We start from the raw sequence: 27,519 nt of genomic DNA, 5'->3' as shown, positions 1-27,519 counted from the left end.
AATGTTGCTACTTAGTACAGGTACCTTCAAGTATAGCATCGGAGAACAGAGCTGCTCCTGGTCACTGGGGTTTCCCATCTCCCAGGGTTCTGCCCATGTTTCCTCTACCATCCCGGCTGGTCGGGATTCCTCATTCCTCCACAAGCTAGTTTCTTCCGACCATGATTCCGCAATCTTAGCTCCATGACAAGCTAGAAGGAGACTGCAGAGCCAGTCCTTACACTTTTATCACCATAGGATTAATTAAAAAAAAAATAAATTCAGAAATAGAAAACAGCTCGGCATTAACCTCATGCTAGAGCAACTTCCAAGCAGGTACGCCAGAGAAATAAAAACAGCAATTTGCAGCTAAATAAAAATAACAGTTAAGCATTTGAAACACAAATGCACCATTCAGGAGCAGCAGATAAATATTCAGACGCGTTCATTAGGAGGTTGAGGCTGTCTCTCAAATAAACAGACAGGTACAAAATAGCAGCCGGAATACTCCAATTACGCCAACATTGCATCAGTGCCGATGCTCCCGGATCTGGGAGTGGGAGGGGAGAAGGGGAGAGGGTGAGGAGGAGGAGGGCAGTGGGGAAAGCATGTGTGGGAAATATATATTTTTTTAAAATTTGCCTTAAATTTTGTTTTATGTAACCAGTGTTTGGATTCTCCTTCACAGAAGGTTTAACTCCCGGGGATGGGAAGTTCTCCTGCGGCACCGTGCTGGTCATGGCTCCTCTGCCTGACGTGGGCTTGGCCTGACTCCCAGGGAAGACCCCCCACACTGGGGAAAGCAGGACTTGGCCTCCTGCCCGCAGCCCTAAACCCACCCTGAGGGTCCCGCAGCGGGTGCTGCCCACCCTACACAGCCCCCGGGCAGTCAGGGACGGCCGTGGATCAGCGCAAAGCAAAACAGCGCCGAGCCCAAAAGCTACAAAGCCTTTAGAGCTCAAATACTGCAGCTGATTGAAAAAACAACATCCCCCCTCAGCCCCCCGCAATCCCCCTTTGCCCCCTGCGAGTCCCTGCCCCAAGGCTGGGGGCACGCGCTGGGAATGTGGCTCTGGGACAAGGGGACACGGTGCAGAGTCCTGCCGTGGGGCCGTGGGGGTGCTCAGGGACAGCGGGGTGTCCCCACCCAGGGACACCCCCACTTCGGGGGTGCGGACAGGTACCGCCCTGCCCCACGAGACACAACGCGAACCCTGCTGTGGGGCTGCGGTGGGGGTGCTGAGGGACAGTGGGGGGCCCCCAACCCCAAGGACAGTCACGCTTTTGGGGTGTGTGACATGTTGTCACCTGGGCGGTGGGTGGGAGCAAGTACCGCCCGGCCCTGTGCACACCGCAGGGGAGCCCAGTACCCCCCCAGCACACGCAAACCCTCGTGTGGGCCGGAGGGGCTGCTCAGCGGTGTCCCCCCGCCCCAGGGACAGCCACACTGTCGGGGTGCCCCGTGTGCCCCGGGGGGCGGCAGCTGCGGCCCTTCCCCGCTCCCGCCGCGCGGGGGCGCGGCGCTCCCCCTCATGAGGCGCGCGGGAGCGCGCACTGGCGGCGCTGCGTGCGCGCGCCTGCGTGCCCGGCCGCGCGCCCCGTGCGCGCCCCCTGCCGGCCGCGCGCGCCCCCCGTGCCGAATCTGCGGGCGCTGCCCAGTGCGGAAAGTGCCGCGCTCTACCCGGGCCGCGCTTTACCCCGGCCGCGATTTCATCATGCGGGGGGCGGGCGCCGCTCCGCCCGCTCCTCCTCCTCCTCCTCCTCATGCCGCTTCCCCGTAGCGTCCTGCCCGCCCTGCTGCGCCGCCTCGCCCGCCCGCTCCGCTCCGCCGCCCCCCCCGCCATGGACGGCCCGCAGGCCGAGGCGCTGCTGGCGCCGCTCCGGAACGCGGTGCGGCAGCAGGTAACGCGCCCCGGCCCGCGCCCCGCCGCGGGGGCTCGGGGGTGTCGCCCGGGGGTCGGGCGGGCTGTGGGAGGTGCCCCCAGCCCGCCCCCCCCGGGGTTGCCCGCCCTGCGGAGGGGTCTTGGCGCATCCCCCCGGGCGCTGCGGCGGCTCCGGCTCCGGGCGCTGCGCGGCCTGGAGGGGCCCCCCGGGTGTCCTCATGGGTGTCCCCGGGGTCCGTGCCCAGCGCTGGTCCCGGGGTGCGGGGCGGCCCCTCGGGCACAGGCGGTGCGGGAGGGTATCGCGTGTGGGTTTCCCCCCACGGCTCTTTGCTCTCCCCACAGTGCCGGGCTGCCTGGCTGGGCTGGATGTGTGCGTCAGCCTACTTGGGTGTCCCCTCCCGCGCTGGCTGTGCCCGGGTGGCGCTCCCTGTGCCCTGCCTTGCGGCCCCTCTTCGTGTCTCCCGTGTAAAACTGCCCCCGTGGGGTCTCCTCGTCCCTTTGGGGTCACGCGGTGATGTCCCCTTAGACCTGAGTTTGTGCCGGGTTTCGGAGGCAAATGACGTTCTCTGGAGTTGCATATTTGCCTGATGCAGTAAGGGATGGTAATTCCTTTGCATATTTTCCATTTCATCACTCTGATTTATCTAGGTAGGTGATGTGTCCTTTAAGCTGGGGCTGCATCGCATTCTCTTCCCATCTCCCTCCTTTTACCTTTATCGTCCTTCTTGCCTGAGAAGGATTTGGTTGACTTTTCATTTCCTAAATAAATCTTGGCACCCTGGCTGTGTACGCTAATGGATCTTGTGGAGTTCCTTTTCCTCCCTTCTCCACCTGCCAGACCTGCGCCCGTATGTCCCCCATGTGCCTCCTTTAAGTGGCTGAGTCCATATTATTCTCCTTAGCTGCACACAGAGCTATGCGTGTGTCCCTTGTATTCGCAGATTTGTGCGTGTGTTTCCCCATTAAATGAGTGGATTTATGGCCCTCTAATTATGCCAGCACTTCAGTGAGTTTTTATTATGAATCACTGTACAGCATAATGCCTTGGCAAGAGAGCCGCTTGTAAATAAAGCGATGATCTCTAGAACCAGCCAATTTATTTAGTTTAAAATCCTGGGTGCTGTCATTTGCCTGTGAGTACCAACGCACCCCTTCTTTTCAGGGGTTGAAACTGGGGTGTGGGGTGCCAAGGGAAAAAAAACTGTCCAGCTGGGGCCACACACATTGTGTTGTACAACTGGCTGTAGTAATTCCCGGAGAAATTTGCACAGGAGGGAAGGGAGGGAGTAACAAAGATCTGGGTAGTTGATGTCTCTGGATGCAGGGGTCTGTGTCTGGCAGCTCCAGGAGAAGTGGTTTAATTAGACCTGAGGGACTCAGCCTATGGAGAGGGAGCAGCCTATCTTCCTGCAGCAGTGCCTGATGCAATAAGCTGCCGTGATCCAGGGGTGGATCCCTCCCTGCTTTGCTGGTCTGTGGGACAAAGCTGCAGCAAAATTTGCCACATCGAGTGCTGCTGTGCACTCCTCCTCTTGGGCAGGGCTCGAGATCGGAGCTTTAATTAGATTGAGTCCTGTCAGCAGGCGTAATTATTTGCTTCAGTTGTGTTTTTTGGTTTTTTTTCTTCTCCTTGCGTATGTCTGAGCACTCTTACTTATAGGTCAAGACAAAGAATTGCTGTGTGCTGCTTTTGGATGCCCAGCAGTGAGCAGGGTGAGGGCTCTATTGAGTCAGCTTTGCTACTGCCTGGATGTTTTTCCACTGCCGACCCCCCTGGCTCAACAAAGGCAGTTTGGACTTACTACTTTAAAAGAAAAAAACACCAGATCAGATCCCTCCCTCTGCCACGTTACCCAGGAATGGCAGTTGCAGTCCTCAGTCCCAGAGTGAAACTTTCATGTTTTGGTATAAGTAGTGAACAGGAAGGAAACAGCAGATTTGTTCTGTTCTTGTAGCTGACAGGGTTAATCCTGACAGGATTCTTATTTTTCCTTCTTCTCCTTGTGTGTGATTTAGTGCAGTCCTTGGAGACTTCCTTTTATTAATAAAATGAGCCTTTGAACCCCTCAGTCTCTGAAGCACTTTTATCTTTCCTAATCTGATTACAGAATGGCAATCTGTGTATTCTCTTCTCTTTGCTTGCTCTGTTACCTGTAACATTAGTGTCAGGAAAGTTCAGAATTTAGGAAAAGCTGGTGTCATGGAAATGTTGTAATCTCTGTGGATTGGGGGGGCTTTTTCCCTTTTTTTTTTTTTTTTTTTTTTTTTTTGAAGCTCAAGACATGCAAGGTGCAAGAAAAATGCTGAACTTAGAGCATCTCATTTTTAGAACACCCTACTTGAGGCGGCTTTGGCATCTCTGTGCTTTTTCCTCCTGCACCTTTGTCCTTCTGAGTGATTAAAGATAGATCTTGGTTTTGGTGAAGAAGAGTGGACTCAAAGGAAGACTTTTAGTTAATTTATCTCCAGGACCAAGCTGGGCATGATAGCTGAGGATCATATTCAGGAAAGAACCCTGTCGGGTGTGCAGGGATTGGGCACTTCCCTGGGCTGAAAGGGGAGAATCATCTCCACAGGGCAGCGAGACCTTTGTGGAATTGTAACAAGGTAGTGGTGGTTTGAGTCAGCTCAAGACCTCCTGTAAACCCACTGCAGGGTTTTGCTGCTCTGAAATACTTAGGCTTTGAGTTTATTTTTTTTCAAGGGTATTTTAATTTTTTTGTTGACTTTGTTGTATCTCAAAGTTACTGAACAGGTTTTAAAACTAATAATTCTCACACAAAACGCAATGCTTTCTTTGCTTAGGCATTGGGCTGCAAATACCTGTCTTCTGTGAGACCTACTTCTGAAAATTTGTGTCCTTACTGGCCAGTTTTGATCAGATAGAACAGAGGAAAAAAAGTTTGAAATGGTTGTAGATTTTAAAGAAAAGGGAAGGGGCAGAAGAGAAGCCTTGGTGAAGGAGAAAGAGAGCACAAAGCCTGTGTTCAGCATCTGAGAATCCACTTAGTGCATCCTCAAAGACAGAAACCAGGAATTTGTGGAAATCTGATGTACACAGAGGAATATATTTACACATGGAGATTTAATAGCAGGTCTGTGATTTAACAGTTGTGTGGAGTGGTTGAATCTCTCTAATGAAGTCCACTTCTGCTAACTCTCAAAACATGTGTTTCTCACTTGCAGCCTCTGGAGACCTGTGTGCAGGCTGGACAAAACTCTCCTTTTGGATTGCCAGGGGAGGTGGAAGAAGCGGAGGTCTTATCTGTGGCATTCAAAGAATGAATCTGTACTGTTCTTTTTCTCCTTCTAGGGAGAGCTGGTAAGGAAGCTGAAGGAAGAAAAAGCTCCCCAGGTGGACATAGACAGAGCTGTAGCAGAGCTCAAAGCTCGGAAGAGGGTCCTAGAAGCAAAGGTGAGTCTGGATATTAAATTCTGGGCTCCACAGTTTTGTCTGAAAAGCCTTGAAATCTCTGCTTAATTCTTCATTGCAGGTTTGGCCTAAACAGTCCTGGACTGAATCACTTCTGGAGTAGTTTTTATAGGTTTCCAGCTACTAGCAGTTTCATTCTTTAGCTGTTACACTAATTTCTCTTAGCATTAAGTCAGTGTGCAAACAAATAAATATGAGTTCAGGTTGCCCAATAATCAAAGCTGAAATTGAGTGTATATTCACTAATCTTTGTTTGCCATATAGATTTTTTGTGTGCAGAGTGAGAGCACGCGCTGGTCACTGTAATGGGTTTCCAGTTTCTTTGTGCATTGAAATTCCCAGACTCTCATAGAACCTGTTTTTGCTACGGTACACCCATTTTGCTACAGTAGCAAAGTTTTTGTAGATGTTTCAAATAACCTGTGGTTCTCCTCAGCTTTAGGGAGAGGTGAAATTGTGTCCCCTTTTTTAAATACAGTCATGCTCTGAAAAGTCTGTGCAAATTAAATGATGGAACTTGAAGTTTCTTTTGTCTTTAGATCAATAAACAAGTAAAATATACTTCCTTATCCTGTGAGCTTCCCTCCCCTTCCCAGACTGAAACAACAAAAAGGAACTCTTGAAGCTTAAAACCAGTTGGGTATGCAGATTCACCCAGGGAACTGCCAGGTTCTTTCTAATTTCTATTTCATATAAATATGATTGCAGTTGTGCCTTGGTGGTACTCTTAAAAATAAGTGAATTAATGAGTAAATACAGCACTTCTTGCAGCTGCCTGGCTGTGAGAATGTGAGTCCACCTGAACTGAAACCCATTGACCCTGTGTGTCCTACAGAGTCATGTGGGGTGAGCAGGTGCTGCTCTGTGCCAGGTTGTGGCTGCCTGTTTACATACACTGAACCCAAGCAAATGTCATTTTTACTGAGTACTCAGCATAGGGAATGTACTTTGAAACCGCAGCATGAAACCTGCATTGATAGCTAGGTCATCCTGGAGGAAATACTATGTAAATATTTTCCCAGTTTTGTGTACCAACCCTCAGAAGCTTGGAGAGGTGACAGCAGGCAGGTGAGGAGTCCTGGTGTCCCTGTGGATGTCACCAGGCGGGTGAGGAGTCCTGGTGTCCCTGTGGATGTCACCAGGCAGATTAGGAGTCCTGGTGTCCCTGTGAATGTCACCAGGCAGGTGAGGAGTTCTGGTATCCCTATGAGCCCCACCTCTGTGTTGGAGGGTGCCTGTAGGATGCAGTGGGGAGGTGTTCTTAGCACTTACACAATCTGTGTGGGCTGTCAGTGCAAGGGTGACCTTGCAAATGCAGCATCTGCCCTTGGGAGTGCAGCACTCCAGTACTGGGAATGTTTCTCTCCTGATGCTGTTCCCAGCAAGGATCACAGTCACTTCCAGCTTTTGGGGAAGGCAGCAGTGCCACTGCTCCTTTGCTTTAGCAGCTGCTGGTGGCTTTCAAGTCCTGTGGTTCCTACTTGAAGATGGCAGAGCAGCTCTGAATTTGAAGCTTTGAGCAGGGTGGAGCAGTTGGGTGGACAGAGGTACAAGATTAGATCTACAAAATTAGACCATGTTTATATGTCTTTATAGATGGTAGAAAAGGAAAAGTTTGAAATAAATGGACATAAAATACTTTTTGTTAGCAAAAGGCTGTTCAAAATGGTAGTCTGAGCCACTTGGGAGGATCTGAATTCATTAAATTTCTGGACTTTGTTTTAATTATCTTTCCTGAAGAAAATCTTCGAAGTCTGTTGACCTCACTAATGGATCAGATTGCAAAAATCACAGGTTTTCAGATAAAAGAGTGAGTCTGCTGTTAAACATTTTCACAGTATCTAGTCAGGGCATTAAGGCACTCCAACTTTTCTGAGTGCAGGGAGGCATATTGGTGAAGACCTAAATTTTACAAATAGGTTTTCCTTGCACGAGTACCTAAAATCATCCCTCTGGCAGAGCACAAGGATGATGGTGCTTGTAATCTTCATACTCAGAATTCTTTCATGTGAGGAACACTTTACTGAAAGGTTTATATATGCCAAGAGTTAGATGTGTGCAGTCTGAGATGGTCACTTGAAGCTCTTTTCATAATCAGGAGAGGGAAAAACGTCAGAATTGCTTTGGAAGTTGGCATTTCTTTACAGTGATTGTGAAGAAACCTGAGGAAAGTTAGGTCATGAGTCCACCTCAGGTGTCTAAACTGCTGCATTCAGACAGGGATTTTCATAGTTGAGCACTTGAATCTCAGTGGGAACATTCCTCTTTGGAAAATGAGGATGTTGGCAGGATACCTTTGCTTCAAAGTGGTCTTTGCAGACTTCTTACTCACGGTGGTGAGTGAAGAGGATTTCTCCTCCTGCCAGAATCAGGAGCTATTAACTGATTTTGTTTTGCCTGACTTACAGGAGCTGGCCTTACAGCCCAAAGATGATATCGTGGACAGAGTTAAGATGGAAGACACTCTCAAAAGGAGGTTTTTCTATGACCAAGCCTTTTCTATTTATGGAGGTATGGGTTTGAAGAAATTTACATTTGAACCCCTTTAGGCTAATGTTCTGGTCTTTCTAGCTGGGTGAAATGCTGCACTCTTGCGATGTTATTAATGCAGCATACCAGATTATTATTATTTTTTAAAAAAACTTTGCTTTAAACTTTCCTGCTTGAATTTGTGAACCTTTTAAAAATTCCTCCTTCCTAAAGTGTTTGGGTTGGGATAGGGCTCAATTTTTGTCTTGTGTTCTCTGAATGTAAATGAGTGGACTTTAGGATGCATGTTCTGAGCATTACTTTAGTAGAAGATGGCTTCTTTGCTGAGTGTTGCCCCAAGAGTGTTTGGGGCTTAAGGAGATCATCGGCTTATTTATAACCATTCATCTCTATCTGAGCTTCTCTTGGCAAATTAATCACAGAATATTCTGAGCTGGAAGAAACCCTCAAGGATCATCGAGTCCAACTCTTTAAGTGAATGGTCCACAAGGGGACCAATAGTGCTCAAACCCATTGTGAGCTTTAGAACCTGTTCCCTCAGTGAACTTTGGGAATGAACTTTATGGCACAGGTGAATAAATGTGGCTGTTAAACCTCTTCAGATGGCTGATACGAGCATCTCAGGAGGCACACAATGCCTCTGGTTACTGCTCTTTCACCTTAGCTACTAAAATAACACTCTGGGTGGTTTTATTGGCAATAACTCTGCTTCAGCTCGTGCATGGTCACTTCTGTATTCAGATTCCTCCTTCACATAGATTGCTCTCACAAAATTCTCCACAAAATAGCATCCATTGGTGGATTTTAGAGTTGGTTTTTAGAGTTGTTGGTTGCAGGAGTTTATCAGTTTCAGCTTCTGCCACTACCTGGTGCCTCAGTGCTCTGCAGCTGAACTGTGCTTCATGCTCATAAAATGAAACCAACTGATGGAAAGAGTGAAAAGGGAAGACAACTCCTCCAAACAGTGCAGGTTTGTACAATCTCACCCTTCTTTTTTACCTTTTCCTCTTTTCAGGAGTCAGTGGTCTGTATGACTTTGGGCCTGTTGGGTGTGCTTTGAAGAACAACATCATTCAAGCATGGAGACATCACTTTATTCAGGAAGAGCAAATCCTGGAGATTGACTGCACCATGCTCACACCTGAGCCGGTTCTAAAGTAAATATGGGGCTTTGTTTTTTTACCTGCAGCATGGGATTTCTGGTGATAGTTGCTTTTTGCAGTGTTCTGTAAAATTATCCACAGGGATCTTGAGTCTGGGTCACCCAATTTCGTACCATAATTAGGTACCAGTGCACAGGTCACGGTGAGAAGCTGTTGTTCTATAAGTCAGGGAAAGCACTGGCGTTCATGTTCGAGAGTCTAAAGCCTCCTGGCAGTGCCCTTAGGTAAGAAATTGTCATTATTCCTTTTTCTAGAAGATTAAGAAGACAAGAAAAAGGTGTAATGGGGAGAAGCTTTCGTGAATCCCTGGTACAAAATAGTGGGAAAGTGTCCACCTGAATTATTGGTAACTCCTTACTACTGCAGCTGTGTCTAGTTTTGATCATGATGCAGTTCCTGAAGGCACTAAGTGTCATTTTTGTGACACATTTTAAGGTTTAGATGTATTGATACTTCCCACAGATCATGCTTTCTGTGGGATGCTGTGGCTTAACGTGACTGATCTGAAGCAGGAGTGAGCCTGCAGTTTTTGAAGGATTTCACTTTGATAAAGGTCTGTCCACTGGGATCACACAGACCTGGGGCTGTCTGGTGGCAGCTGTAACATTCCTTTTTTTGTGTCATCTCTTCCAGGACTTCTGGCCACGTAGACAAGTTTGCTGACTTCATGGTGAAAGATGTGAAAAATGGGGAATGTTTTCGTGCTGATCATCTCTTAAAAGGTTTGGTTTTGTTCCAAGCTAGGTGGGCCTGGGGATTTCTTGTAGTGGTACAAGCACTAGAAAAGAGAATCTTTTTCGAGGAAAGCCTGCTGGTGTAGCCAGTCCTTCATACTTGTGTTTTGCAGTTAATTAATCTTACTATACCAAAAATCCTGTAAGTTCTGTTAGTGTCTTAAATGAGGTACAGGATCTCTGGTGAAAACACAGTTGTGCCCCGCTTTATAGAATCCAGTGTCATCAGGCTACAAAAGATTACTGTGTTGTCTAAGCTGAGGACTCCCTATATAACAAGATTCCTGTACTTCACTGCATTCTGGTCTTAGTTTTCTTGAATTTCAGTTGCTTTCTCAGTACTGAGAAACAATTTATTGGTGCTACAAGGGGCCAGAGCATGCTTTTTCTATGCAAGGTCAATTACATGGCAGTGGATGACTTTCATGTGTACCTTAGAAATAGACCTCGAACATTTCTTCAATTTGCAAAGTCCTCACTCGTCTTTCTGGTTATTAAAATTTGTTTGGAAAAACAAACCAAAAAAGTCACATGAAGTAATCTCAGAAATAAGCCTGTTTGAAAACTTTCTCATGTACAGCTCCGCTGTGAATGGAAGGATTGTTCCACTCTCTGTTTAAGTGAGTTGTGCTCTCTGGTTTTTGAGCCTCTTCCTTGAAATTCAAGTATGCAGAACAATCTGTATTGGTGTTAGAGCAGTTTTCATGATATTAAGAATTTTTTTGTTGTTCAAAAAGATCCTCAAAAGAAGGGTTTTTCCATCTAACCTCTGCTCCTTTGCTGAGCAGCCTCATAAACAAGAGTGTCCCTGTGTTCTGCAGCCCCTCCCTGTGAACAGCCACCTGCTGTTCCTGCCAAAGTGAGCTGTTACTGACTAAAAAGTCAAATTGCTTTTTTCAAACGAGAGTGGGAAGTCTTGGCATCGCTGTCTGCCTTTGTGTCTCTGGGAGGATGTTGTCCTGTAACGTGGAATGCAGTCCAGCCCCACTGTACCAGCTCTGTACCTGCCTCTGTGAATAAAATCAGGCTTGCTGGCTTGGGATCAGACATTTAATTTCTAGTCTGTATAATAGAAAACAAGGAGAAAGGAACTACAAAGCTGTTGCTTGGGTTTAGAGAAATAATATTGGAAAGGAACTGGATCAGAATGTGTTGTTTTCCCTGTGGCACACCAGTACAGTGACCTGTAGGTCGCCATTGCCCTGAGGACATGACTGGAATTACCCTGGTGGACACTGTCAGGACAGGTTGTGGACACACACTTAACTTGTGCTGGGGGATCCTCCCGAGCTGTTTTACGCTGGGCTTAGAGATGGAGTTGCAGTATAAACTCACCACCTGCTTTTCTTCCAGCCCACCTGCAGAAACTGATGTCTGACAAGAAGTGCACGGCAGAGAAAAAGGCAGAAATGGAAAATGTTCTAACACAGGTAGGTGCTGCACGGGGAGGTGGCTGCTTCAGAGGGGGCTGTGTGTGACAGAGTCTAGAGGCACTGGCCCTCTTCTGTTCTGAAGATACTCAGAAGTCTTTACCCCAGAGATCCTCTCAAATACTGAAAACTTAACTTGCTAATAAATACTGTGAGCTTGCTGGTGAATCACATCTCCCTCATTGTTTTGGAGAGTTACTGCTTTTATATTAATTAATCTCTTGAATGTTGGGTTGGTGGGGCTGAAGCTCAGTCTTGGAGCTGGTGTGTGTCTTCCATTTCACACCCAGGAAAAAGCTTTTACCTTTGTCAATCCCTTCTGTGAGATTGTCATACAAAGGCGCAGAGATGGATCACAAGATTTGTCAGGGTTTTTTTGAATCAGCTTAGCACTGATTTGCTGTGTTCTGAAATTGTCTCAGCTTTGAAGCACTTGAGTTTTGTTCCTCTGGCACCCCAGAAAGATTTTTCCTGTGTTTACCATGAGAATAGTTGGTGCTCAGGCTGACATTCTTGAACAACTGTACAAACATTTGCCTTTATTTTTTTAATTTGTTTTTCTTTGCTTTTGATGTTTGCTCTCATGATTTCTAAGATAAATGCTTCCAAAGCTATGCAGTGAATGAATGTTCCTTCCAGAAGGAGAAACTTTTTTTGGCAGTGTTTTGCATCACTGAGCAGCTGTCATTAGGTTTTCCACACTACAACACTGAACTTTGACCATCCTTTAGGGAAATCTCTCTATTTTTATAACTATTTTTTTATAACTATTTTTATATTCTGTTTTTGGATTTTTTTTCTGATGTATGAAAGACCATGACAACCAGAAATGCAGAACAGCTCTGAAAGAGCATCTAATGTATAGCTTAATATTGTGTTTCAAGCAGCAGAAGAAAGAGAAAGAGAAATGAATGTAAACAAAGCCCTGCAGAAATTTTAGCTTTCTTGTCTCTCATTGCTGTATTTTTTTTTTTTTTTGTTCCTAACTGAGAGCTCCCCATGTTTTAGCTGAATCTGTTCAAAAGAATCTGTTCTGGTGGGTGGTGGTGCAGTCCCAGTGACTTTTATTCTGCTGTACACCCACTCTTAAGCTCAGACTTCCTGTGGTATGACTAAATCCTGGACCTATTACTAAAATGGGTTGCAAATGTGCAAAGTGTATTCTTCTATCACTGGTTCAAACTTTAGCTTGCTTGAAAATTTAGGTTAGAAGGGAATATTTTGGGCAGGTGATTCAGAGCTGTGGATCACGCTCAGTAAAAGATAAAGAGGACATTCATTCCTGTTATCTTGTCTAGTAATTGAAATAATTCTCTTGTGTTTTGGTATTAGTTGGACAATTATGGCCAGCAAGAGCTTGCAGATCTCTTTGTGAACTACAATGTGAAGTCACCTGTCACTGGCAATGACCTGTCCCCTCCTGTTTCTTTCAATCTGATGTTCAAGACCTCCATTGGGCCTGGAGGAAACATGCCTGGGTAGGTGCTAATTTCATTCTGCTCACACTCTCCCTGCTTTGGAGATCATTTGGAATAAAAATGAAGTCTCTTGAGTAGGTTTCCCCTGCTTTTCAATCCCAGCCTCCTGTAGCAGGTTAGCATTCCTTGGAGTCTTGGGAGAAGGCGGGAGAAACTAGGGGCTGTTGGAGAATCCTGAAAATGCTTAAAGCACCCAAAATACAGATCCCAGCTGTGCCCTTGCTGGTGGGAGTAGTTTCCATAAAGCTAGTTAATGCTGGTCTCTGATTGTCAGTGACTTCATGGCTGTAGAAAACCTACTTCAGGGTACCTGTTTGAGGAGGAAGGTTTCATTTTTTTCCTTCAGTCTGTTGCTTCATCGGTTTTTTGTTTGGAGTTAAAAGTCTCAAGAGAAAAACTTCCACCTGTAAGTTTTGTTGTAGTTGTGACTTTCTCCCTGCTTTCCCCACCCTTAAATCTTCCTGATTTTTCCTTTCCCCCATGTCCTTTCAGCTACCTGAGGCCAGAAACTGCACAGGGAATATTCCTCAACTTCAAACGTCTTCTGGAGTTTAACCAAGGCAAATTGCCTTTTGCTGCTGCCCAGATTGGAAATTCCTTCAGGAATGAAATCTCACCCCGCTCCGGCCTTATCAGAGTGAGGTACTGCCAACTTTCTCTTTCAACTGGAGGGTACCTGGGAGCAGGGAGCATCTTCCTTTTGTTCCAGGGTTTGTGCAGGATTGTTTCACTTTAGTGCTTTCTCCCAGAGGAATCCCGATTGTGTGCCTGGTGAGTCTCAGGCTTTGCAGATGAACTCATAGCTTAGGTTGGAAGTACAGAATTCTGTCTGAGATCGGCTTGTGAGAAGTAGAATCTCTGAAATAGTTGTTGTATTAGAGATAAACTCAGTTTCTCTGACAGAATTTGGCTTCCATCATAGTCTAAACAAATAATTTTAAAGGTAGTTGTATTCTCTACAGGACTTTGCCTGATTATGTTAACGCAATTTGCTTTGAAACTGAAATCAAAACGTGATTGACCTTGCAGCAGTATTTCCTTGTCTCAGTCCTGCAGATTCTGCAGTTCTACAACTTGCTCCAGAGAGGAAGCTGGGAGATGACCTGACTCAGTGTTTGTGTTGCAAGATCAGTCAAGCAGGAAAGCTCAGGGTTATTGGGAATTACTTTCAGTTCTGTCTTTGGATAAAAAGTGATTATTGTCTTTCATTAAGGATAATTTCTGTATTTAAACTGATCTATCCTAATTGGAAGTCTCTTGCATATTATTTGGAACAAGAGCTCCCATGCCCAGACAGTACATGTTGTAAGCTTGCTGATTGATTATTTTGTGGTGTCATAAATGTCATTGAGAGGCTGTGACATCCTTAGCACAGAGGGAACTCAGGAATTTCCTCAGTCCTCCTGTACTGTTTTGCTCATCTGGAAATGAGAACTTCTCTCATTGAACTCATTTTCAGTCAAATATAAATGATATGCTTGTGGCACATCTATTGGAGACTGTTATTATGCAATCACAGCAAATTACACCCTGATGGCTGTGATTTACAATTAATGATTACCTAGAGCTTTTTTAAAGGTTCTTGATAATGAGTTAATTCAGTGGAAAGTGATTTCAAGCAAGAAGGCTCAGAATCAATCTCTGAGTAAAGAAACATTAAAGACAAGCTCTTAAAACACAATACACGCCATTACTGAGCGCAGCAGTATCGTTATCTTCAGGAGATCATCACCTCACCTGGTTATTTTTAGCACCTCTGACATGAGTTAATGCTACTGATTTAATCAGCAGACCCTGTAAGGAACAGATACTTCTAATATGGGCATCACAGCAGTCTGGAAGAACTCCAGAGAACTTCTGGAAGTACTTCCAAAGGTGGTATTATGTGCTCTGATTCACAGTGGTGTTAGCCACAGCCTGGACAGCTCTAGATGAATTTGTAGAAAGTTTTGTTAGGAATTTGAAGATGAAACTAAATCCAGTGATGAGACTGGTTTGTGTTCCAGTCTGTCGATTGTCTTGGCTGGGTTTGCATATGATTTTAAATTACTGACTTGGTTGTGAGAGGCTGAAACAATGATTTATTGGGGGCTAATGCATAAAATATTTAATGTGTGTTTGTTTGTTTTCACTAGGGAATTCACCATGGCAGAAATTGAGCACTTTGTGGACCCTAGTGAGAAAAACCACCCCAAGTTTCAGGACGTGGCAGATCTCAACATCCTCCTGTACTCGGCCAAGGCGCAGGTCAGCGGGCAGTCTGCGCACGTCATGCGGCTGGGAGACGCTGTCCAGCAGGTAACCTTCCTCTGGGAGGCACAGGGGGTTTGCTCCTTGCAGTATTGCTCTCAAGGCTGAGTTACAAACTGGCTTTTTCAAATTAGAGCTCTGAGTGATATGTCTGTCCAGTCCCACATTGGTCTGAACACACATAGTGCAGTTGAAATATTCTGAATCCAGGGCTGAGGGGATGGATCAGCTTCCTGCACTGGGCGTGCACAAAGTGTGTGTTGTGTTGGTGCCAGCTGGGGTTTGCTCCCAGATTTAAGAGCAGATTCTCTCCAGTGAATCAGTGAGACTGGGATCCAGGCCTGGCCCTTGTTACCAGAAGAGTGCAGGTGGTGCTGGGATAGAGGTTGGAAGTTAAACTTCACACTTAGCTACTGGGAGAGGGACAGTAAGGAATATTAATACAAGCAGTAACTGGGAATCTCATAGTCAGCTGCTGACCCTCATCAGTACGTGGCTTGCGTAATTAGATGAATCACTACCTGATTCATCTAATTACGAATGGGTTGATTTACCAGCCCCCTCCACCCCATTTACTCCAAGCCCCAAATGAAAAAAACCCTGAAAAAACACCAAAACATTGCCTTTAAAAAACATAAAGCAAAAAAATCCCCAAAACAACAGCCAAAAAAAAGAAAGAACACCACCCCTCTGTTGTATTGCAGCTGTGAACTGTAGGGTGCAGCTGTTGTAATGCCAGTGAGTGCAGTGCTGCATACAGTGGGGTATTTACAAGTAGGCAATCCTCAGAGACAGTGAGAGATGAGTCCTGGAGTAACAGTAAGTCACTATTTTGGTCAGATGGAGATGATGCCAGTGACACGAGGTGAATTTGAGGAGATGTAACAGTTTCAGGGGAGACAGAACTTTACCACTAGTTTTATCTGTAACATGTCAGGTTGCCTGCAGAAGTACAACAGATCATGACTTTGCTTCCTTAGGAATTAATGTGGCTGTTTTCTTCCTGCTTTTTTCCCCTGCAGGGTGTGATCAATAACTCGGTTCTCGGTTACTTCATTGGCAGAATCTACCTCTTCCTCACAAAGGTCGGTGTGTCCCCGGAGAAGCTGCGCTTCCGACAGCACATGGAGAATGAGATGGCTCATTATGCCTGTGACTGCTGGGATGCAGAGTCCAAAACCTCCTATGTAAGTGGGCAAAGCGGAAACAGCAAAGGGCAGCCCCTGTCAGATCTGGTTTATTTCTGGCTTTTTAAAGTTACGGTTGGGAGTCTGATGCATCTGTCCAACTCCGTGTTGGTCTGAGCACATGTAGTGCAGTTGAAATGTTCTGAATCCAGGACCAAGAGGCAGGTCAGCTCCCTGCACAAAGTTTAAGAACTGTTCATGCTGCTTTGGTAGGTCCAGACTCCTTTGCTGGAGCCTGAAGTAGCCTGGGGACACTTCACTGGTCAAATTTAATCTGGAGTTAAAGGAAACTGAGTCTTGGTGCTTTCCAAAGACTGTAACCTCTGTAACATCAGTGGGGAAGGACTTATTTTGCTGGAGGTGTTATTCCAGGGCAGATTGCTTCCTGCTTGAATGCTTGTTCTTCCTTTACCTCTTCTGAGCTGTGAGAAATGAGTTCGCTCCTGCCAGTTCAGACAGCTGGTGCTGGAAGCAAAATTCCCCGAGGATTTGTTGTCATCTCTTCCTTCTGAGTCATTAAGAGCTTTTTTGCTCAAGCCTTGTTGAATGCCTTTCTTCCCTCTTGTATTGTTGGTTGGATTTAGGTTTAGCACTAGTGATGTTTTGTTACAGCAAGTTAGAGGAATAGCAGCCAGTAAAATTCTACCAAACTTAAGATTGGAAAAACAACAATTCTCCTGCAGTTCAGATGAGTGATTTGTCTTCCTATGGAAAAGCCCTGGAGAAGTGACTGAAGGAATGGCTTCCTCTGAATATCCATAGCTGAGTTCCACAAGTTCACAGCCTCTCCTCCAAGCCAGCCCAAAACTGGACATGTGTGGGCCACACCATGTAAATAAGATTATTAAACTTGACATGATGATCAGGACAGCACTCACAGGGCAGGGTGTCCAACCGCCTAACCCAGGAGAGAGCATGAAAGGAACACCTTGGGAGCTGAACTATGCTTTGGTTTGTTGCTTAACTCTGACCAAAAATGTTTGTATCAGCTTGCAGCACTCAGCAGTAAGAAGTGAACTGGTCTGAGTAGCTTAAAATCCGTTCTATAAATGTAATGCATACAATGGTTTGGGTTAAGGGATTTTAGAGATCCAACCCCCCTGCCATGGGCAAGGACACCTTCCACTATCCCAGGTTGCTCCAAGCCCCGTCCAGCCTGGCCTTGGACACTTCCAGGGATCCAGGGGCAGCCACTGCTTCTCTGGGCACCCTGTGCCAGGGCCTCCCCACCCTCACAAGGCAGAATTTCTTATTAATGTCTAATCTAAACCTGCTGTCTTTCTGTTTAAAGCCATTGCCCCTTGTCCTGTCACTCCATGTCTTTGTCCAAAGTCTCTCTCCAGCTCTTGGAGCCTGTTTAGGCACTGGAAGAGCCTTCTCTTCTCCAGGTTGAACAACCACATAAATCTGTATTCTGTGTTTTCTGAGAAGTAGCTTTAGTACCCTAATAGCTTAATTTCTGTAAAAATCCTCCAAAAATACCCTGGAACACCACGATTTTCAAGCACAGGAATTTTTTCTCTTCACATACCTTTTTTGACACCTTTCTATATCACTCCAGTTTGGAAAACCACACATCTTCCTGCCTGAATGTTCCACACTGATGTGACAATGAGTGGGAAGCAGCTGCTGAGCCTTTTCTTACATGGGATTGTCTGTTAGGAAATCCAGAGGAGGTTGTATTTGTTGTTTCACCAATCCAGTGTGAACGGTGTTTTGAGATTCCTCCATGCCATACATGCTGAAATACTGAATTAAGAGCTTCCCTTGTATGTGATCTGTGTTGTAGCAGCTCCTAAGCCAGGCTTTTGGCCATTCCAGCATGTTTGATTCCCTGCTGTGTGTCCTGTGCTCGGGAGCAGTAGAGCCCTGGGGACATGATGCCTTGTGTGCCTGTGGCATGTGAGTGATAGAACTGTGTGCTCTGGCCCCAGCCCGAGCTGTTGGCACAGGGCTGTGCTCTGCCAAGCCATGTGGAAAAGCTGGCCTGAACGCAGGCACTGGGTAGATGACTGATCGTTTCCTCTGGAAACAAATGGAATCACTCAAATGAGGGAGCAACTGGTGAGGGAGGGCTGCTTATTGTAACAGAGCTAATTATGTAGAAAAAACAGTCACGGGAGCAGGGAGGGCTTAAGGGTGAATAAACATATTTGATGGTTAAGTGGACAAAAAAGTGAGTTGGTGAAAGCTTCCAGTTTTGTTTTTCCAGGGTTGGATTGAGATCGTTGGCTGTGCTGATCGTTCCTGCTATGACCTTTCCTGCCATGCCCGCGCCACCAAAGTTCCTCTTATAGCTGAGAAGCATCTCAAAGAACCTATATCCTTTCAGAAAAAAACAGCTTCTCCTCAAGTGGAAAGGGATTGGACAGGGAAATGTCTTGGATTTCTGCACAGCTCTACTTCAAGTTACATCTGTATATTTAACAGGGAAACCTACAACTGCAGGCCAGCATGACTTGGGAAGTGACCTGGAAAGAACAGAGCATTTGTTATTCCTTTCCTCTTTTGGAGGGCAGTTCCTTTATCCAGTAGTGGAGGAGATGTCTTTGTGTTGTGTAGCAATTAACTTTAACATAACAAAGGAACCAGGCCCTGCTTTCTATCCTCACAACCTCCTTAACTGCCTTGTACAGAACAGTCAACATTGTTCAGTTTGAGGCAAATAAGGGAGCCATTGGCAAAGCCTACAAGAAGGATGCCAAGGTGGTGATGGAATATCTTTCCATGTGTGACGAGTGCTACATCAGCGAGATGGAGCAGCTGCTCAATGAGAAAGGGTGAGCTGGCTCTGTGTGTGTGTGGTAACTTCCTCTGACATCCTGATGTGGGCTCTGCATTTAATGAGCCACCTGAAACCAGTTTCCTTGTGAGAGCAGGCTGTGTGGGTCATCTGAGATGTTAGAGTGCTGTCCCTTCCACCAGGCATTGCTGGTCATCCATCAACACCTTCCTTGGTGTATGCACATAAATCAAATACTTGTTTGTGTGGGAATGAGCTGCTGGCTTTAGTAGGATCATCCCAGAAGAGAAACAGTTCAGTGAAAGGGAAATTGTTTACCAGCTTCCCCACTCTGACTTGAGAGTGGACCAGGACAGACCTAAAACTTTAAAATTAATAAAATAATTCTGTGGCCAGTGGAACAAAATAGTTAAATGAGAAGCAAAACTTGCCTGAGTATCCTCCAGTATTCAATGAGCTGCTTTAGGACCTGTTATAGCCTTTGATTTACCGTGGCAAGAATTTGCATGATTTTCTTTGACCTGCCTTCCTAACAATGTGCAGGAACTGAAAATATGAAAAGTCTTTACAGTTGTCAAATTTGGCTGAAGCAGGCCAACAGCTGTCTGTGTTATGAGAAAGTTAATGGTGCAGTAACAAAAAAAAAAAACCCTTCACTTCCTGCTTCAAGTGGTACAAGGTGTAGGATCAATGAATACATTACAGAATGGCAATATTTGCATCTTTCTTTTTTTCCCCTAAGCTAAAACTTATTTCTTTCACATCTCTCTGAATGTGAAAGTGTAGAAAAAAACAGTAACACTCAAAATGGGCAGAGAAATTACTGCAGAGAAGAAAGTGAACTTAGTCCATCCAGAATCTCCCTGAAATGGTTCAGTAGATGAGTTACAAGCAATACCCCTGATTTTATTGAGTCCAGTGCCTGCTTTGTGTGCCTCCCTTTTTCTCTTTGGTGTATAGGCTTCATCCTGAGAATTTCCCAATTGAGTTTGCTTCAGGCTGTTAACCATTGCTAAGTTCACTGTGATTATGAAAATGGTTGCTTTTAATGTACATGTAGTAATTTTATTATTAATGCAAATTTCTTTAAATAGGTATGCTACATGTTTCTTTCATCTCTGGGGTTTTCCCTGGCTTCTGTCATCCCACTCTTAGAGTCAACCAAGTGATGCAATTAAGGAAATAAAACTTGTTTGTTTATTGCTGTAGCTTTTAAATGGCTTCTTTTTTCTCTTGCAGGGAATTCACTGTTGAAACTGAAGGGAAAACTTTTATGTTAACAAAGGACATGGTTACTGTGAAGAGATTTCAGAAAACATTACATGGTAAATTTGATTCTTTGTTGTTTGATCATCATCAGGATACACTTTTAGTATGAACTTTGTTGGTAGCATTGTCCTGTTAATATTGTAACACAGCATAGGAAAAATGCCAAATGTAATTTCCTTGAAATTTAACAATGTAAGAGTTAGAAAGCTTTAGAAGAGTCAGTGACTGCATGTCCCTAGAGCTTTTGTCCTGATGTGAGAAGTGGGGCTAGAAGGTGGCTTTACAAAATGCGTGGGTTTAGTTCCTCTAAGAAGTTGTGTCTTTCCAGCCAGCTCTGTAAGTGCCTCACCTGAGGTCCTTTGGGAAGTGTTTCACAGAGCTGGAGGCTGAGGTAGGGTTTTCCCCACTTGGTACTGTAGCTTCTGGGTCATCCTGCCCTGGGTGGAGCCATCAGTGTTCCTGGGAGGAAGCAGAGCTGCTTGTAGCCTGTGCAGAATGTATTTATTCCTGCAGCAGCTGAGCCTTTGGGATGTCTGGGTGCCTTTCAGTCAGCACGTGCTGCTGCTGTGCCAGACTTTGCTTTGTCACCACTTCAAAGAAGGTCTCAGTTGTAGCTTTTAATGACTCTGGTATTGCTGGGAGCCAGCAAGTAGAATGCCAGTGGCTGGTTTTCCTTTGAGTTTGTGCATTTGGTGGTTTGGCTGCTGTCTGCAAGAAGGCGGCAAAATTTAGAGTTTCCCTCTCTCTTGTCTTGGAAATGGTTGGTCAGTGCACAAATAAAAAGAGGTCATCCCATGTTATGTCCTGCTCTGGGGCCCTCAACCCAAGAAGGACATGGATGTGCTGGAACGAGTCCAGAGGAGGCCATGAAGAAGCTGAGAGGGCTGGAGCCCCTCTGCTCTGGAGCCAGGCTGGGAGAGCTGGGGGTGTTCACCTGGAGAAGAGAAGACACTGAGGAGACCTCAGAGCTCCTTCCAGAGCCTAAAGGGGCTCCAGGAGAGCTGGAGAGGGATTTTAGACAAGGACCTTTGTGACGGGGCAAGGGATGATGGCTTTAAACCGGAAGATGGCAGGTTTAGATTAGACGTTAATAAGAAATTCTTCCCTGTGAGGGTGGTGAGGCCCTGGCAGGTTGCCCAAAGAATCTGTGGCTGCCCCTGGATCCCTGGAAGTGTCCAAGGCCAGGTTGGATGGGGCTTGGAGCAACCTGGGATAGTGGAAGGTGTCCCTTGGCAGGGGGGTTGGATCTCTAAAATCCCTTAACCCAAACCATTGTATGCATTACATTTATAGAATGGATTTTAAGCTACTCAGACCAGTTCACTTCTTACTGCTGAGTGCTGCAAGGTGATACAAACATTTTTAGTCAGGGTTAAGTGACAAACTAAAGTGCAAATCAAGGTCACAAGGAGGTTTTGTGGAAGGTATGGGATTCTTTGCTGGAATTTGGGTGGGATCTGAAGCTTCTCTGCCCAGACTGCTGGATGCTGAGGCTGTTAAATCAAAGTGGGCCAGGGACTGAGCATTGCCACGCCATCATCCAGGCTGTTTAATTGCTGGTATACTCCCTGGAATGGCTTTCCATGCCAAATAGCACCCCCAGACAATGCCTGGGCATAGTTTGTAGATTGGGGTAGACAGTGATTACTTTGGATGAGGCTTTGCTGTTGTGAAGTCTTTATCTGTGTGGATGCAAGTTGTGCAGTGCTATTTGCTCTCAGGACCAGAGAAGGGGCTGAGTTGTTTTCTACAGCCTAAATATGTCCTCTATGTGAGCTAAGTCCAAATCTCTATTTCAAGTGTTTGTATTTAGAGCAGAAATATTTAATCTTTTAATTCCATGTACTCATCTACACATAACGAGAACTTCTGAGCAGAAAGCATCAGCAGCCACATATTTTTCTTGTGTATAAATCAGTTTTTAATGATGATGTGTGTTATTTTGTATTCCAGTGGAAGAAATCATCCCAAATGTCATTGAGCCCTCATTTGGCATTGGAAGGATCATGTACACAGTGTTTGAACACACATTCCGCATCCGGGAAGGAGACGAGCAGAGAACAGTGAGTGTCCCTGAGGCTGGGCCAGCTGCAGGCACCTGCCTTCCCCTGACAGCCAGGGAAGGGGCTGAAATAAGACTGCACAATGCCCAGTAGAGATGGGAAAGCCCAGGTGGGCTGTGGAGTTGCTGGTTTTGCCAGAGTACGTGTCATTTTTACATAAGAGCGTTCTTGGGCCATGTGTGCGTGAGGCTCTCGCTGGGTTACTGGCAAGGGGGTGAGAAATTCCTCCTTCTGGATTCACACTTGGCAGTGTTCCATTGCTCAGAGAAAGACATTTCCTCAGTGTTTAATTTCCTTTCTTTGCTGCTTTTCCTGGAATCATACTTCTGTGCAGCAGGATGGACAATGGACAAGTGTTTGCTCAGTCCCCTGTGAAATTCAGCCTTCTCTGGTTCTGGACACCCCTAAAACCTTGGCCTGAAGCTTTGCTGTAGCAGGGGCTGGAGGGAAGTGTTTGTTACATACAGAGCACCAGCCTCTTCCAGCCAGTGCCCAGATGTGATGCTCTTGTGCCATTGCTGGTGGCCCAAGGGAAGCTGGCTGGAAACTTGGCGCTGCTTCCTGCTCCTTGTTCCTGGCTCCTGGACTGTGTTCATAAAAAAGAAATATAATAAAAGTTCTTCTTCGAGTCTCTGGGTGCCAGAGGATGTGGTACATTTATGACTGGGGGAATAAGGTTCAGGAGCCCAGAGTTAGGACACGGTTGACTTTGAATCATAAACTGCTCCTGAAGTATAAAATACTGGATTTACCTTCCTTCTAGTACCCATTTACTTTCTGGGTACCCTGGGGTGCTTTTATTGTGGTGCATCTCACATGCATTGCTTCTGTTCCTTTTATACCTTGCTGATTGCCAGGAAAAATGTTATTATTTTCCCCCTACTTTTGGCACATTTTTGTTTTCTGAAGGTATCTGTGAAGGGTTCTAAAAACCTTTTTGCTGTATGTGCTCTGTGTGTGGAGTCTCAAACAAGAAGTTTGGTTTAGACTGTGCATAAGACTAAATCTCCTGGAAAGACACCTTCACCCTTAATTTTTCTGTTATTCATATGAGGTTAAATTTCTTCAGGAGGGCTATAATAGACCTCTTCTGGTGGGAGGTGACATTTAGCTGTCAGGAGATAAGGGGGAATGGAGGCTAAAGAAAACCAAGCCTGCTCCAGTGGTGTGAGGTGTCTCTGCTGATGTCTTAGAGAAGGCCAGAGACTCCCCTGGAACACTCACCCTGCATCCAGCCTCAGTCAGAGCTTATTCTCACCTCCTAAGAGACTGATCTGACCATTAAACTTGTATTTACTTGTGCTTTTCCTTTTTTCCACAGTTCTTCAGCTTCCCAGCTGTTGTAGCACCATTCAAGTGCTCTGTTCTTCCTCTGAGCCAGAATCAGGAATTCATGCCTTTTGTCAAGGAATTATGTAAGTGTGTTAAGCACTTTGGGTCTGATGGGGCCGTGCACTGGGAAGAGAGGCTCTGTCTTTACTTGTATAGGGAGAAAATAGCATTGGGATCTGTGGATGCTAAAAAGCAGGAGCAGAGGAATTTTCCAGCTGCTGAAGCATTTTGTGAAGTTTTCCTTTCTCAGCTAAAGCATGAGAAAAGGATCATGTGGCTCTCTAAAGTACACAGGGAAAGTTGTCAGCCTCAACCAGCTGAGAATCCACAAGCTTTGGGTATCCATCAAACTTTTCAGCTATCCCCAAAAAACCAAACACTGTGACCTTCCTTGTGTTGGTTTGGAGTGTAAAAGACATTGCTTTTTTTTCCCTCTGTGTCAAAAATAAATCTTTCCCATTGCTTGGGAGAAACTGCAGCAGTGGGGGTTTTTGTTTGTTTTGTTATTAAAGTTTTCTTTGCTTTTATTGGCCAGCTAATTTACTGAGTCTGTCCCAGAGCTGCTGAGCCTGCAACCAGTCTGTCAAACTGCCCACTGCTAGTGGGCATTGTGGTGGAAGATAGGTGGCACTGAACTGTGCCATAAATCAAATCTCTCCTGATGGGAGAGGGTGTTTTAAAAGTCCCTGCAAGGAGTTTGAGAGACAGAGACTTTCCTGGAGTTTCACTGCTGCCAGATAGTTGTTTATTAAGTTTTATCAGAGAAACAGAGCCACTAGTGTGACCCAGGCATAACACAGAGCAGAGAATGCAGGAAGGAGAAAAGTCCAATTATCAAGATTTAGACAGCCTTTTAAAGATAATGTAACCAATTGAATACTAAAAATGTGTATTATTTTCACTTTCCTACCAATTATTCAGTAACACGGGCAGGAACTGTGGAATTTTTTTTGTCCAATCATCCCAAATTACTTTTACTGCAGAACATGGAGTAGTAGAAGAAGGAGAAGAAGGTTTAGAGAACAACAACAATCCTCCATTTTGATGTTTTTTACTCTTATCTATTTACTACAAAGAGAAGCCCAAAACCTCTAAATTTTTCACCCTGTGACAATCTTACATAGTAGTCTATCACCTAATTCACACCACTGTATTTTCTAGTTCTTGTCTGATCGTTGGTAATTTTTTCCAAGGTTGGAGGTTAAAACAGTGTTGTTCAGGGGGGTAAGAACCCTTAAAAACAGGCAGAGGAATATTCTCGGCACTCTGGGTTCCTACAGTAAGGACCATAAAAAGGTGAACAGATGAAGGAGAGGAGCAGGGGTTGCATGTCAGACAGTGCCTTTTGCTCTTGGCACCGGTTCTGCCTGGGGCTTTGTCTCCCTGTGCTGGATGTGACCTGCACACTGAGGCTGGGGTGGTTTGGAGCTAAAGCAGAGTTGTGGCACTGATGACAAGGGGAAGAACTCGGTGACTTTGCCCTTTGGGTGAGAGTTGTGGTGCAATATGGAGGGCTGAGAGAGCAGGGTGGGTTTGAGCTTGGGCTCCTGCAGAGACTGGAACACTGCATCTTCTGTCCCAAGTCAAACTGGAGTCTGGGATGCTGCTTGCACCCAGCACAGGCAGTGCTCAGTGCCACCGGGGTACAGAGAGCCTCTGTGGGGCTGTGTGACGATCCCTGCTCTGCTCCCTGCAGCCGAAGCACTGACCAGGACCGGCATCTCTCACAAGGTGGATGATGCAGCGGGGTCCATCGGCCGGCGCTACGCCCGCACGGACGAGATCGGCGTGGCCTTCGGCATCACCATCGACTTCGACACCGTGAACCGCACCCCGCACACGGCCACGCTGCGCGACCGCGACTCCATGCGCCAGATCCGCGCCGAGGTGAGCGCGGCGCTGCTGACACGGCCCAGTGTGCCCCTCCTGGGCTGGGGGACAGCATGGGCTGCTGATTCTGATCTGTCACCAGTCCCTGTGGGAGCTGCCTCCAGCTCTGTAGCAGTTCAGCTGTTCTGAGAAATCCCCAGGAACAGATACTGGTCGGAGAAGATGCTGGCCCAGCTGATAAAGGGAGGAGAAGCTTTTGTATTTCTGGCATGCAGAGGTGTTAATCTTACCTGAAAGCCATGTCTTGTGCTGGTTGCACTGCTCTTCAGAGTGGCTCTTTTTGAGTGAATGCTGCTGAGTTAAAGCATTGCCTGGGTTGTGTCTGGCTTTCAAAGGCAGGGCTTCTCAGAATTCACAGGCGCCAAAAGACAGAACATTGGGGTTTGCCTTGCAGCTGGTGTTGCCTGTTATCCTCAGCAGAGGAACTGATGAACCGCTGCCCAAAAGCTGTGTGTGTGCCCTGAACATGCTCTGCCAGTGTGGCCATAGTGCAGACTGGAATAGCAAAAACCTCCCTGTGGTGGGCTCTGCCTGTGAGCAGAGCTGCTCAGAGCTGTGAATCTGCAGTCTTGGGGGTTTGGGGGTTTTTCTTCTTGCCCTGATGCCCTTTTCCTCCTGCCCCCGCCCCAGGCACAGGAGGAGATGGTGCTCAGCTGTGAGGCTGAGCTGTAGCTCCACAGAAGCACCTGCACTGCCTGGAGCTGCTGAGCTGGCTGGGGTTTCGCTGGCTGTAGCAGGCAATGCCAGTTCCTCAGGGTGCCCATCTGTCTCTCTGTCACCTGGGTGACCTCTCACTGCTGACCAAAGATGAGACTTTGCTGTCCTTCAGTTTCTGCCCTTTTTGAGCTTTCTGGCTGATCCTTTGCACCATGACAGTGTGCTGTGAGGAGCAAAGACAATGCAACTGGCAGCTGCTTTTGTACTGGTCCTACAGTAGGGAGGGTCTGGCTGAATCCTGGCTTACAGCATCTTTTGGATGTGTGTATTCTGTTTTTTCCTTTCCCAAACTCTAGCACATTACCTTGCTTTGGTCCACCATTTCCCTCTTGGATCACCTTAATAACAGATAACAGACTGATTTAAGGTGTTCTAATTAACGGTTTTCTCCCCAAGAATGATCTTCCAGGAGAGATCTTGTACCTGTTCTGTTGCTGCTGTAAAAATTGCCCACGTTCCCTAAATATCCAGCTTGATTTTGGTGACTTTGTGTTCCTTATGTCTTTGTGGCTTCTCCTGCAGATCTCTGAACTTCCTGCCATCATCCGAGACCTGGCCAACGGTTATCTCACCTGGGCTGATGTTGAGGCAAAGTATCCACAGTTTGAGGGACAAGAGACTGGCAAAAAGGACACAATAGAGGAATAAAGAAAAGGACCTGAAGTAAAATCCTGTCAAAATGTCCACTTTTTACTGCTCATGTTAATATGAAATAAACTTACCGTGTATTATTCAGAGCTGCATTGTTTGTGCACACAGGGACTATTTGTTTTTTTTTTCTTTTCCTCAATTGCTGACCAGATTTAAGTTTAAAAACGGAAATAGTTGCAGCCTGAGCTGAAGGTGTTATGAATAAAACCACCATTGTATATGCCTGCCTCTCTGTGTTCCTGCAGCCTTGTGCTTTCTTCCAAAATGCCCATTTTGTCTCTCATTTTTGCCCTCCTGCTTAGGGCTGTGGGTGTTACAGGTTCATGCACAGGCTTTCGTCTGGATTTGGGTCATCCTGGACTCTGGTGGAAGATGGTACCAGTTGCTTGGGCTGTGGTTGTGAAGGGGTGATCACAGTCCTCTTTTCTCCAGCGCCAGTCCTCATCTCTCCACTGTAGTTCAAGCAGCCACTTCAAGAGAGGGGTTCAGTGCTCTTTTTTTTGGCTGCAGGTGTTTAATACCTGTTTCTGCAGAATTGGGAGCATTTGCAGATGGGAGAAGGGAGCAGGGGTGGAAAATCCTGTCCCAGTTCTTGCTCTTGCTGGACACGGTTGGTTTGCTTGGCTGAGGGAGCGAGCAGCAAGGAGCTGGCAGGGTTGTTTTTTCATTCAATGTCTCCTGGCAGCAAGGGCTGAAACCAGGGTCTAACTACCCTGAGCAGGTGGGAGAAGAGCCTTTGACTTCCCTGGGCACTGGAGGAATTCAGAGCCATGTGCTGTCAGAGTCCCTTGGTGTTTGAGGAGCCCTAAACCCTGCCTGGCCTGGGC

General features: G+C 46.2%; 1 protein-coding gene across 1 annotated transcript; it reads left to right on the top strand.

The window, feature by feature from the left end:
• Nucleotides 1-1,749: 1,749 nt before the first annotated feature.
• Nucleotides 1,750-26,920, top strand: GARS1 (glycyl-tRNA synthetase 1). The gene is made up of 17 exons (XM_039549532.1): nucleotides 1,750-1,881; nucleotides 5,176-5,277; nucleotides 7,704-7,806; nucleotides 8,801-8,942; nucleotides 9,582-9,670; nucleotides 11,036-11,112; nucleotides 12,445-12,590; nucleotides 13,083-13,232; nucleotides 14,726-14,888; nucleotides 15,863-16,027; nucleotides 18,240-18,347; nucleotides 18,662-18,807; nucleotides 20,010-20,095; nucleotides 21,993-22,102; nucleotides 23,424-23,517; nucleotides 25,131-25,321; nucleotides 26,564-26,920. Exons 1-17 carry the CDS (start codon nucleotides 1,822-1,824, stop codon nucleotides 26,687-26,689), a joined length of 2,058 nt encoding a protein of 685 aa, XP_039405466.1. The 5' UTR covers nucleotides 1,750-1,821; the 3' UTR covers nucleotides 26,690-26,920.
• The last annotated feature ends 599 nt before the right edge of the window (nucleotides 26,921-27,519 follow it).

This window comes from Corvus cornix, chromosome 2 (assembly GCF_000738735.6).
Source record: "Corvus cornix cornix isolate S_Up_H32 chromosome 2, ASM73873v5, whole genome shotgun sequence".
Taxonomy (NCBI): Eukaryota; Metazoa; Chordata; class Aves; order Passeriformes; family Corvidae; genus Corvus; species Corvus cornix.
This window is presented reverse-complemented; position numbering and strand designations above follow the sequence as displayed.